The 12,263-nt window shown below is 39.3% G+C and overlaps 1 protein-coding gene across 1 annotated transcript in view; it reads right to left on the bottom strand.

Moving 5' to 3' along the window:
- Positions 1-12,263, bottom strand: part of LOC119419712 (mitogen-activated protein kinase kinase kinase kinase 4) — a 241,308-nt gene that overhangs the window by 7,076 nt on the left and 221,969 nt on the right. Inside the window, exons 26-27 of the mRNA XM_037687100.1 lie at positions 7,616-7,759; positions 3,917-4,051 (exon numbers count right to left, since the gene is read on the bottom strand). Of these exons, the coding sequence (XP_037543028.1) occupies positions 3,917-4,051; positions 7,616-7,759 (279 nt within the window). The remainder of the gene's footprint in view (positions 1-3,916; positions 4,052-7,615; positions 7,760-12,263) is intronic.

Consider the following 12,263-nt stretch of genomic DNA (forward strand, 5'->3'; position numbering starts at 1 on the left):
AGTGAAATATATATATATATATAGATATACAGACATATTTTACTAAAATAAACTACTACTTACTTGGACTACTATTCCTACTTTGTGGTTTTTCACTTATTGCGGGGCTTCATGGTATGGATCCCCCGCAATGAACAAGGGACTACTGTATTAACTTCATCCAGAGGTACAAAGGATCAAGTTCAGCTGAATCTGACAGCATGTTTGCAGATTATAATGAGTAACAAGTAAATTAGTTTATGTCAGGAGTCAAATAAAACTATACTAAACTTCTTCTTATTCTTCTTCACAGCGACTCATCCTCCTCCATCTCACTCCAACCACCTCCATTTACCCCAGAACTATTTATACTAATAAAGCTGGATACTATCACTGCTATCTTAAAACAACTCCAAATCTACAAAATTTTATAGCAAACCATAAGGACCATAGAATTAAATTTTGTAAACCATATTCAGTTTTACATGGCACATTTACTGTGGCAAAGATTTTATGAACAGTTTCCCAGAAGTGTTCAAACTAGCTGCTTGGGTTTACAAATAAACATAATGTCATGTAAATAACTGAATAATGCAAAACTGATGGTGATCTAAATGTTTATAAAATAGCAATTTCACGAACCGCTCAGAAACGTTTGAGATTTGGAGCAAATCAAAAACTGCAGAAATCCACTGGCTGGGTTCAGTCTAGCTCCTACTTGCTCATCAGCCATGTTGGACTGAATCCTATAACTATAACTTTTCTACTCCTTCAGGACTGTGAAGCTGAGATGGTAATATTAGTGTAAAACTTAATCCCTTGTAATAAAAAAAAATGAATTTGAAAAATATTGTAGTTAGAATCTGATGTAGTTTTAAGGAATTTCTGTAACTATTTTAGAACTAAATACATGCTGCTCATCAGATTTAAGTTTTACCTGTGGGTTTAGTTAAGATAAAGAAAACGATGAGTGTGCAGGAATTTCATTTCTCAATGGGAAGCTGGTTTCTCGACTGCCAGCTTCAGTCAGTGGAGTGGGGTTTCCAACAGGAAGTGCTTGTCTCTGCTCAGTGGCACAAAAATTGTCCAGGACATTCTGAGTTTGACACAGGACCGTGTAGTTCCATGTCTGCTTGATCGCTCTTGTTGTCTCATTACCTAATCAGGGGTTTTCCTTCCATGGTTTTATTAATGACATGCCTGTCTCATGCACGTGAACCTCCGTGTGGATCATGCTTGACTTTACAAACTTGGACTCCCCAATTTGTACCAACGTGTGGTTGGATGTACTGTATATCTTATGAGAAATAATAAAAATTAATTAATTAAAAACCTGTTTTTGAAGCATTAAAATGCAAACAATATTCCTGTTGAGTAGATTTTCAGTTATTGTTGTGGGAACTGACCACACTGGGTCCATTAAAGGCTTTTCTGCAGCATTTTTAATACGCAACAAACACTGTTATTATGTTTGTGTTAGTGTTGCTCTCATGCTTTTAGACCTGACAAACATAGAACTGACTCAAGGGTTAAAATATTTTTAGATGCTTCCGTTCTGCATATGGCTCATTATACGCTTGTTGAAAAAGTATTATACTTGGTAAAAGCAGATGGCCGCTTGTCCTGAGCCTGGTTCTGCTGGAGGTTTCTTCCTTTTAAAAGGGAGTTTTTTCTTTCCACTGTTGCCACTGTGCTTGCTCAGGATGGGAGACTGCAACGAAGCCAAGATTCAAGTTGTCTGCTGGATTCCTTTATTTAGAGAACTTTACTACTTGACTTTTCTATGTGAATGTGCCTGTAAAGTGCCCTGAGACAACTTTGTTGTGATTTGGTGCTATATAAACTGAATTGAATTGAATTGAAACATGCATGTTTTTGAACTGTGGGAGGAAACTGGAGTACCTGGAGAAAACCCACAAACCCGAGGAGAACACACAAACTCCACACAGAATGAGCCCAGGTGCAAACCTGGGATTAAACCCAGGATCTTCTTGCTGTGAGGCAACAGTATAACCCCTAAGCCATCATGCTGCCCTGATAATCATCAATCCATCCATTATCTTTTACCCACTTCTTCCATTTTGGGTCACGGGGGTCGTCAGTGCCCATGTCCAGCAATCACTGTGCGAGGGGCGGGGTACACCCTGGACGGATCGCAAGTCCATCACAGGGACACATAGAGACAAACAATCATTCACTCTCTCACTCACACCTAGAGACATTTTAGTTACCAATCAGTCTAACATGCATGTTTTTGGTCTGTGGGAAGAAATCGGGAGTACCCATACCATACCATACCACTTTATTTATAAAGCACTTAAAACAGCGACAAGGCCAACCAAAGTGCTGTACAGACAGAACAACAGGTAACACACCAAGCAAAATACAAAATGAGGTAAATCAGAATATAGACAAAAAAAACGATGCAGATAATGACGACAAACCAGTGTGGAGCATACAGGTTCAAAAACCAGATCATCTTGTGTTGAAAGCTATTGAATAGTAGTGAGTTTTTAAACGGGACTTGAAAACCGAGAGGGAGGGGGCCTGTCTGACAAGCAGAGGTAACTCGTTCCAGAGTCTTGGTCCTGCTACAGAGAAGGCCCTGTCACCTCTGCGCTTAAGACGAGATCCTGGAACTGTGAGGAGCAACTGGTCTGCTGACCTCAGGGAGCGTGGTGGGACATACGGTTGTAGCAGATCAGAGAGATGGGGGGGCGTGACACTGTTCAGTGATTTGTACACATACAGGAGTATTTTGAACTGGATTCGAAAGTGAACCGGTAACCAGTGCAGTGAGGCCAAAACTGGTGTAATGTGCTCTCTTTTGCCTGTACTGGTTAAAAATCGGGCTGCTGCATTCTGGACCAGTTGTAGTCGTGCAATGGAGGTTTGACTGATACCAAACAGGAGTGAATTGCAGTAATCAAGCCTAGATGTAATGAATGCATGTATTACTGTCTCCAGGTTATTTTTGGACAATATGGGCTTCAGTTTAGACAGCCGCCTCAGTTGGAAGAAACATGATTTAACAATCATGTTTACAGCAGCATGAAACCATATATATATAGATATGATATAGAGAATAGGAGGGGACCCAGGATGGACCCCTGCGGAACCCCCCATTTAAGCTCTGTCTCTGTGGAACTGAAATCCTTGATGGAGACACAAAAGGATCTGTCAGCGAGGTAGGATCTGAACCAATTGAGGGCTGATCCTGTGACGCCCACCCACTGCTCTAACCTAGCAATGAGGATCTCATGGTCAATGGTGTCAAAGGCGGCTGTGAGGTCCAATAGGACAAGCAGCACAGAATCACCAGTATCAGTGGTTAAGAAAATGTCATTAAAGACCTTCAGCAGGGCAGTTTCAGTGCTGTGGAGAGGTTTAAAGCGAGACTGGAATAGCTCTAAGATGGTGTGACCTTCCAGGAAGCACTTCAACTGGGACTCGACTATTTTCTCCAGTACTTTAGAAACAAATGGGAGTTTGGAGACAGGCCGGAAGTTGGACACGACTGAGGGGTCAAGGTTTGTTTTTTTCAGGAGAGGCTGGACAGCAGCATGTTTAAAGGATTTTGGCACCACGCCAGTGGATAAACTACTGTTTACTATGGCAAGAATGGACGGACCTAGAGTGAGAAAAACCTCCTTTAGTAGTCAAGGGGGACCACATCAAAGGGGGAACCAGAAGGTTTCAAGCTGCACATGACCTGCTCTAGAGAAGATAGAGTGATGGGTTCAAAATGGTCAAATGGAGAAAACCCATGCATGCACAGAGAGAACATGCAAACTCCACACAGAAAGGCCCCCGGACTAGGATTTTAATCAGCAACCTTCTCACAGAGAGGCAGCAGCTCTACCAGTTGCACCGTGCTGCCCCCCTGATAATCAATCAAATCCAACATAATTCCAATGCTTCATGCAATATAACCTACCAACTTTGTAATGAACAGCGCCTTCCAGATCTCCTACTGTGGTCCAACCCTGTTTCTTCTCCACTTCTGGGTCGTTGTGCAGGATCTTGTTCCTCAGCCAGGACAGGTAGTACACTCGGAGCTTGTTCTTTTTACCTGATACAGATAAAGTGCAGAGGAAAGAACAATTTATTAATTTATTGCACCAAGCAAATAATACTTATATATCTCTACTGCTGTTTGGCCTAATCAAACTAAAGGGAAAACAGTCAAACTAGTGGAAAGTGAGCAACTAAGAGAGCCTTTTCACACATAATAAGGAGAAAATATATTAAAACTAGGCCCATCACTAGTCCTCATTCTCCAGTGTTTTGTTTCAGGTTGTTAAATAAGGCAGTTAGTGAGCATTTAGTCAAATTGAAAAATAAACTAAAACAAAAATTGCTTCCTCAATATATGGCGGCACTATGAGCAGAAACTTGCACTTTCCCCCAAAAAAATTATGTCAGCATGCTTTTCTAAAAGCCAGGTTACGTAAAATCGCACGTCTAATGTGCAAAGATGTTGTTTACACGGTCTCTTGGCAATCTGATGACATAAGAGCAGATGCTGTCGGGATGTGGTGTCAGAAATTATTTTTCACGACACACGAAAAGTATCCATGACGAGTTGTTTCACATGTCAACAACACAAACAAATTTCCTTCCATCATGGAAAGCTCAGGCTTGTGTCAGTATTACGAAGAATTCGCCCACAACAGCAGGGCTTTACTCAACATCCGCTTCGCTCAAAATATACGTTGTGACACTCATGAGAGCACTGCTTGTGTGAGTGGGTTATTGGGAAAGAGGAGAAGTAAGAGTGCAGAGGCACTTTCGGTCTGAGAACGTATGATTTAGAGCAGTCTGAAACTCAGGTGTGTGTGCAAACATGTGCTGGTGCTCTATTTTCAAACTCTGAACTCTTTACTGCCTGAAAATAAAAAATAAATAACAGGCAATAATGGTTTTGCCTGTATCTATATGAGCTTGTTTCTCTCGTTAGTAACATTTGTCATGAACCACTGGATGGAGCGGCTTGGTGGCACAGGTGGAAGAGATGTCATCTCTTGGTCAAAAGATTGCCGGATCAAATCCTGGCCAGGGACCTTTCTGGGTGTGCATGTTCTCTTCCTGCATGTGTGGGTTTTCTCCAGGTCACACTTTGCAAACATGCATGTTAGGCTGATTGGTCACTGTAAATGATCCCTAGGTGAAAGAGTGAATGGTTGTTTGTCACGTTTGTCTCGATGTGCCCATGCGATGGACTGGAGACCTGTCCAGGCCAGTGTTTCCTCTAGTTAACTTGCCATGGCGGGGTGCTCATCTCATCCATGATTTTTGTTGATGGGGGGGACGGACACAAGTCTGAGTGCAGCAGTTTTTGAGTGAGGCGGGGGGTGTTCAGCTTGAGGGAAGAGACAACGTGAGCGCTGCCTTTAGCTTTTTAGCTAGAGAGCTTGTATTTTGCGCCGCTAGCTTAGTGCTATGTCAGTGCCGGGTGGGTGGGTGGGGGGGCAAGCTCGGTTTGGTAGGCGAGGTGCTCAGTTCTGTTAATGGGGTGAGGCACCCCGCTTGAATAATGGTAGGGGAAACACTGCAGGGGGTCCCCCACCTCTCACACAGTGACTGCTGGATATGGGTAATAAGCGACCTCCATGACCCGGAACGCAAGAAGCAGGTAAAGATAATGGATGAACCACTGGACAGAGTTACACTGACAATACAGGTCCTTCTAAAAAAATTAGCATATTGTGATAAAGGTCATTATTTTCCATAATGTAACGATAAAAATGAAACTTTCATATATTTCAGATTCATTGCACACCAACTGAAATATTTCGGGTCTTTAATTGTTTTAATACTGATGATTATGGCATACAGCTCATGAAAACCCAAAATGCCTGTCCCAAAAAATTAGCATATCGTCAAAAGGTTCTCTAAACAAGCTATTAACCTAACCATCTGAATCAACGACGTAACTCTAAACACCTGCAAAAGATTCATGAGGCTTTTAAAAACTCCCAGCCTTTTTCATTACTCAAAACCGCAATCATGGGTAAGACTGCCGACCTGACTGCTGTCCAGAAGGCCATCATTGACACCCTCAAGCAAGAGAGTAAGACAGAAATAAATTGCTGAACGAATAGGCTGTTCCCAGAGTGCTGTATCAAGGCACCTCAGTGGGAAGTCTGTGGGAAGGGAAAAGTGTGGCAGAAAACGCTGCACAACGAGAAGAGGTGACCGGACCCTGAGGAGGATTGTGGAGAAGGGCTGATTCCAGACCTTGGGGGATCTGCGGAAGCAGTGGACTGAGTCTGGAGTAGAAACATCCAGAGCCACCGTGCACAGGCGTGTGCAAGAAATGGGCTACAAGTGCCACATTCCCCAGGTCAAGCCACTTTTGAACCAGAAACAGCGGCAGAAGCGCCTGACCTGGGCTACAGAGAAGCAGCACTGGACTGTTGCTCAGTGGTCCAAAGTACTTTTTTCTGATGAAAGCAAATTTTGCATGTCATTCAGAATTCAAGGTGCCAGAGTCTGGAGAAAGACTGGGGAGAAGCAAATGCCAAAATGCCAGAAGTCCAGTGTGAAGCACCCACAGTCAGTGATGGTCTGGGTGTCATGTCATCTGCTGGTGTTGGTCCATTGTGTTTTATCAAGGGCAGGGTCAATGCAGCTAGCTATCAGGAGATTTTGGAGCACTTCATGCTTCCATCTGCTGAAAAGCTTTATGGAGATGAAGATTTCATTTTTCAGCACGACCTGGCACCTGCTCACAGTGCCAAAACCACTGGTAAATGGTTTACTGACCATGGTATTACTGTGCTCAATTGGCCTGCCAACTCTCCTGACCTGAACCCCATAGAGAACCTGTGGGATATTGTGAAGAGAAAGTTGAGAGACGCAAGACCCAACACTCTGGATGAGCTTAAGGCCGCTATCGAAGCATCCTGGGCCTCCATAACACCTCAGCAGTGCCACAGGCTGATTGCCTCCATGCCACGCCACATTGAAGCAGTCATTCATGCAAAAGGATTCCTGACCAAGTATTGAGTGCATAACTGAACATGATTATTTGAAGGTTGGCGTTTTTTGTATTAAAAACACTTGTCTTTCATTGGTGGGATGAAATACAGGTCCTTCTAAAAAAATTAGCATATTGTGATAAAGGTCATTATTTTCCATAATGTAATGATAAAAATGAAACTTTCATATATTTCAGATTCATTGCACACCAACTGAAATATTTCAGGTCTTTAATTGTTTTAATACTGATGATTATGGCATACAGCTCATGAAAACCCAAAATGCCTGTCCCAGAAAATTAGCATATTTCAACGACTGCTCTAACCACTCAGCCACAGCCGCCCCCTATCTTGGTCTTAGTTTAAAACTCTTACAGGGATCAATGTGTATTTTTAAAACAAACACTAGTTTTTTTATTTTGATTGCAGAAGAATGTTTTTTCTCCGAATGAGCTACAAGTCAGAAAGAGAAATGGACTGGAGAAAAAACTAAACAAAACAAAAAAACTATTTGACAAAACTAAAGCAAATTAAAAGAAGAGAAACTCGTATTATAATATCCACTGCACTACAGTCTGTCTGCTTCTTCATTCCACATTAGTTAACTACAATGTTAAGTGTATAAATGCATGCCTCTGCACAGGTGTGTGTACCTGATATAGTGACGAGGACGTTGAGTCCCTCCAGGACATCCATCTGCTGGAAGCGCCGTCGGTTGATCAGAGGGTAAACTTTCCCCTGACCGCTGCGATCCAACAGCATCAGGCCGCTCTCTGTTCCCACCAACAGGTTCACTCCTGCGCACACACACACACACACACACACACACACACACACACACACCATGGTTTGCTTATGTCCAAATTGGGGGCGCATATTTTAACTACCTACCTTAGGGGACACCCCTTTCTGAATGGGTTAGGGACAAACTGCTATGTGATTTTTTTTACTCTAAATTTACAGAAAACAAATGTCACCTGAAAATTTTGTTTAAATCCTTTTTTGATAAAATTATTTTTTGCCTTCACATTGGGGACCAGGGAATTTTTAAGTCCACTTTGGGGACTTGAGTTTTACACAGATACACAAACTGATTAAAGTCACCTTTGGGTACCTTATATCCCTTTGGGGACTTTAATTCAATTCAGTTCAATTCAGTTAATTTATATAGCACCAAATCACAACAAAGTTGTCTCAGGATGATTTACAGGAACATTCACATACATAGAAAAGCCAATTAGTAAAGTTCTTCATCTAAGAAAGTTTTATACAGTTTTACACAGATACACAAACTGATTAAAGTCACCTTTGGGTACCTTAAATCCCTTTGGGGACTAGTCATTGTTTTATCTACAGCTATTTCAAAACATATGTAATATGAACAAAACAGTGTACTACAAATATGCAACCTTGTATTAGTTTATATTGACCTGGCCAGTTGTTCTCGACTTTTGAATTGGGGAAACCTTGCCTAATACAACCCTAAAAGAAATGTTGCACAATATACTGTACAAGCAGCAATGCAAATGTGAAGACATACAGAAAGTACTCTAGATCATCAAGATTAAAATTTCCTTTTATCTTTAAGAACTCTATTGTTTAGCTTTGTGCCAAAAGTAGTTTTTATTTTACCTTAATTTGGTTCATAGATCTGTTATCCAGTCTGAAGTTAGATAATCTGCACAAACTCAAAGACCACTGTTTGAACCAATTCTGAGCCACTTCTGTTAATGTGTGATCAACTCTGTTTTAGTTCACACAACATACTGACATAGTTGGGCCTCTGACATTGATGTTTTACATTTTACTTCTGCTCAAGCACAGCACTTGCATATGATTTTTTAATTGAATATTTATTTATTGAATATGTTTACAAGATGTTTTCCTAAAAAAGTATTCTTCTATATCACCCTCTTGAAATATTTTTTTTCAATAAATAAAAATCATAAATAAATGTATTTTCATTTTTTATATATATAAATTCTTCCTAATTTTTTGTAGTTTAATTTTTTTAACTAGTGACCAGCCTATTGGATTTTATGGACCTGTTTCAGGCTACAGATGATTGGTTAAATCACTATGTTTTATATATCAAAATATTTTTTCAAAATGTTTAACAAATTTATAGTCTTATTTCAGATTTGTTTAGTATTAAATCATGTGAAATTTGAGACTTAATGTCAGCCCAAGAAATACAAGCAAAAGAAAAATAATTCCAACAATAAAATGCTTAGCAACTTTTTACTAAATTTCAGAACACTGTTGAAATGCTCTGCAGTTCAAATAAATATTGGAAAAGAGCATGAGTCATCAGGACAGGCTTTGGGCAACAAAAATACACTTTCACTGGCTAAAAAGTGTTTTGTATTCAACATATTCATTTCAAGTATTACATCAAAACAAAAACTACAATCATTATTTGGCATACAATTCAATTCACACATTCAATTTTTGATACATTTTTTTAACACCAGTCTAGTTTCAGTCCTTAAGTGCATAGGGTTCTGCATTGACGCAAGTGTCTTTACCAACAAAAAAAGATAGTCTAATAACTTTTGAGGTAATTTTCAGTGAAATTGTTATGAATAGTTAGTACCTTGTCAGCTGTGACATCCATCATAGAGCACAAAGTATGTAGAAAATAGATGTCTTTGTCAAGGCTAGGCAAATGGTTAACAAACAAGGTGTTTTTTTATTCTATAAAACAACTTTCTCAAAAACAACACACTTGTGTCAAAGAATGCTACATTACCCAATATTAAACCCTTAAACTTTTGGATGGCACCATTTTTTGTTAATAAAGTTTGTCACTTTATTCTCAGTTGATGTCCATATTACTATGCATATGTTTGTGTGCAGAGCATAGATAGACCATGCATATACTACTGATGCGAAGGCTGCTGAATGTATTATTCTACCAGAAGATGAGCAAACTTTTGGACTGACTAAACGTACTTATCAGTCAGATTGATACATTTGCCACTTCATCATTACAGGCAAATAAAAGTTTATGCTCAGCATACAAACTGAAAAACTGTCATGCAAAAGTGCATTGAATTTAATTAACTAATGCAAATTCTTTCACATCTGTGTGTTATTTTTGAGGAAGTAGTTTTGCAAGTCTGAAAAAGAAAAAAGAAAAACTGGTACTCATTTGGCTACCCAGTAGCCTAATCCAGATGAAGACATAAGTCTTTCTCCATACTCTGTGATCCATGACTGATGTTTCAGCAAATAAGATACCAACTATTGAAAACTATTTTGACACATTATCACTTCAAAAAATGTTCAGATGATCCCTTTTCTGCTCAAACCTCAAATATTACATCAAGAAAAGCAGCAGAGAAGAAAGAGGAGGAAAAGGTGCTATCATTAAAAAAATCTACTTACTTGATTAAATTTAATACATGTCAAAATGTCTAAACTAGGCTGAAAATCACAAACTATAATAATTCTTTGGCACAAGCCAGTCTCTTCAAGGCAGTGATCCGGTTTCTGACAATTTTTTACCCAGTCCAGTTTCTGTCCTCAAGTACATTTGGCTCTGCTTGATGCACTGAAGGAAGTGTATTTTCTGAGGTACCTTGCATGTGTGGACGAAATTCATCATGTGTTTTTCAACCGCACGAACCTCTGTGTCTTCCCACTTATGTTTAGCATTCTCCCAGTTGCCTGTGAAGAACAAATGTAAAGACCATACTATTTTAAAAAAAATCAGTGTTTATCTAAAACATAGATGGCATACATTACTTCAGAACACTGCAAAAGCTGTGTATAAAAATATTGTATTCATGTTAAGAAAACCCCCACCCTACATTAGATTTAGAAGGGGTTTGGACAAAATGGATTCACAGTTGAATATTCAAATATTTTTACTAAATTACTAGAACTGTAGTCAATAGGTAGAAAGAAATTGTTGATGAAGATGATCATCATCATTCATGCTTCTGTCTGGTATCAGTTTATTGTAATTTTTCTCTAAGAATTCAATTGCAGCTCACATGAGGCAGAGAGGTGACAGCATGCTTGCAAAATGTAATACGTCTGCATATTTATAATATTTGTTTTTCAATTATCCTGTTTTTTTTCAATTCAATTCAATTTATATAGCACCAAGTCACAGCAGAAGTCATGTCAGGGCACTGAACAGAAACATATATAAAAATAATAATTCAACACTATTTATCTGAGGAGCAGACCATTTAAGTTTAACTCCATTGCAGAACTCTCATCTTGAGCAAGCACAAAGGTGACAGTGGTAAGGTAAAACTCCCTCATGAGGAAGAAACCTTTAGTAGAACCAGGCTCGGGACATGCAGCATCTGCTTTAACCAGCTGGGTTTGGTAGGAACAGGAAGGAGGAACAGATACATAATGGCAGGTCAAGAATCACATGATAGAAATAGTATCAAATGAAAACTATTCGATTTTAACAATTCATTTTAAGAAATTAGGTCAATTTGTCCAAGAAGAGATTGTGAGTACAGAGCTTCAGGGTGCCCTTCCCTTGAAGCTGACACACTCTATTCCTGCTACCTCGGTTGCTAGTGAGCAGGTTCTCGCCACCGCTGGAGATACCATCACTGCAAATTTTGGCAGAAAATTTAGATAAGCTGTTATTTTTGGCCAAAAATTTAAAACTCGACTAGTAAGATTGTAAACAGTCTGTTGCTGTTTATTGTTCTGGTTTTGATTGTTATTGTATTTATTAAGATTTTTATTGTTAGTATATATTATTGTAGAGTGCCGTTTATTTAAAATATCATCCAAATGGGTCGCTTTTATTTATTTTTATACATTATGTATTTTATGCATTGCTTACTTGGCATATTTTCAAAATAATTTAAGTTTTCATTTTGGCCATTTTTGCACCGACAATTAACCGAATCAAGCCCTCCTTGAAACTGAACCGAACCGAAATGTGATTTTAGCGTACCGTTACACCCCTACATAGAATGTATTCTTAGGAAGCAGTGAGTCAAAAGATTACTGTAACTCCAGTACTTCACAATGATACAATTGAGTGCACGTTTACTTCAACTAAGTTTAGAATACTTCAGTATAATCACTGCATGTTAACATCAAAATAAATTCAAAATAATGAACAGGTGCAGCTCAAAAAAATAGAAAATTAAAAAGCTATATACTGGAAACTTGTGGTGTCACCCCCAATCAGTTTATTAACTCAAATACCAGCAAAGTCTTCCTGAGCTTATAAAGGGTTTTCCAGTTTGGTCAGTAGGCTACACAATCATGGGGAAGACTGACTTGATAAATGTCCAAAAGCCAGTCATTGACACC

Source organism: Nematolebias whitei, chromosome 13, assembly GCF_014905685.2.
Source record: "Nematolebias whitei isolate Nwh7 chromosome 13, NemWhi1, whole genome shotgun sequence".
Taxonomy (NCBI): Eukaryota; Metazoa; Chordata; class Actinopteri; order Cyprinodontiformes; family Rivulidae; genus Nematolebias; species Nematolebias whitei.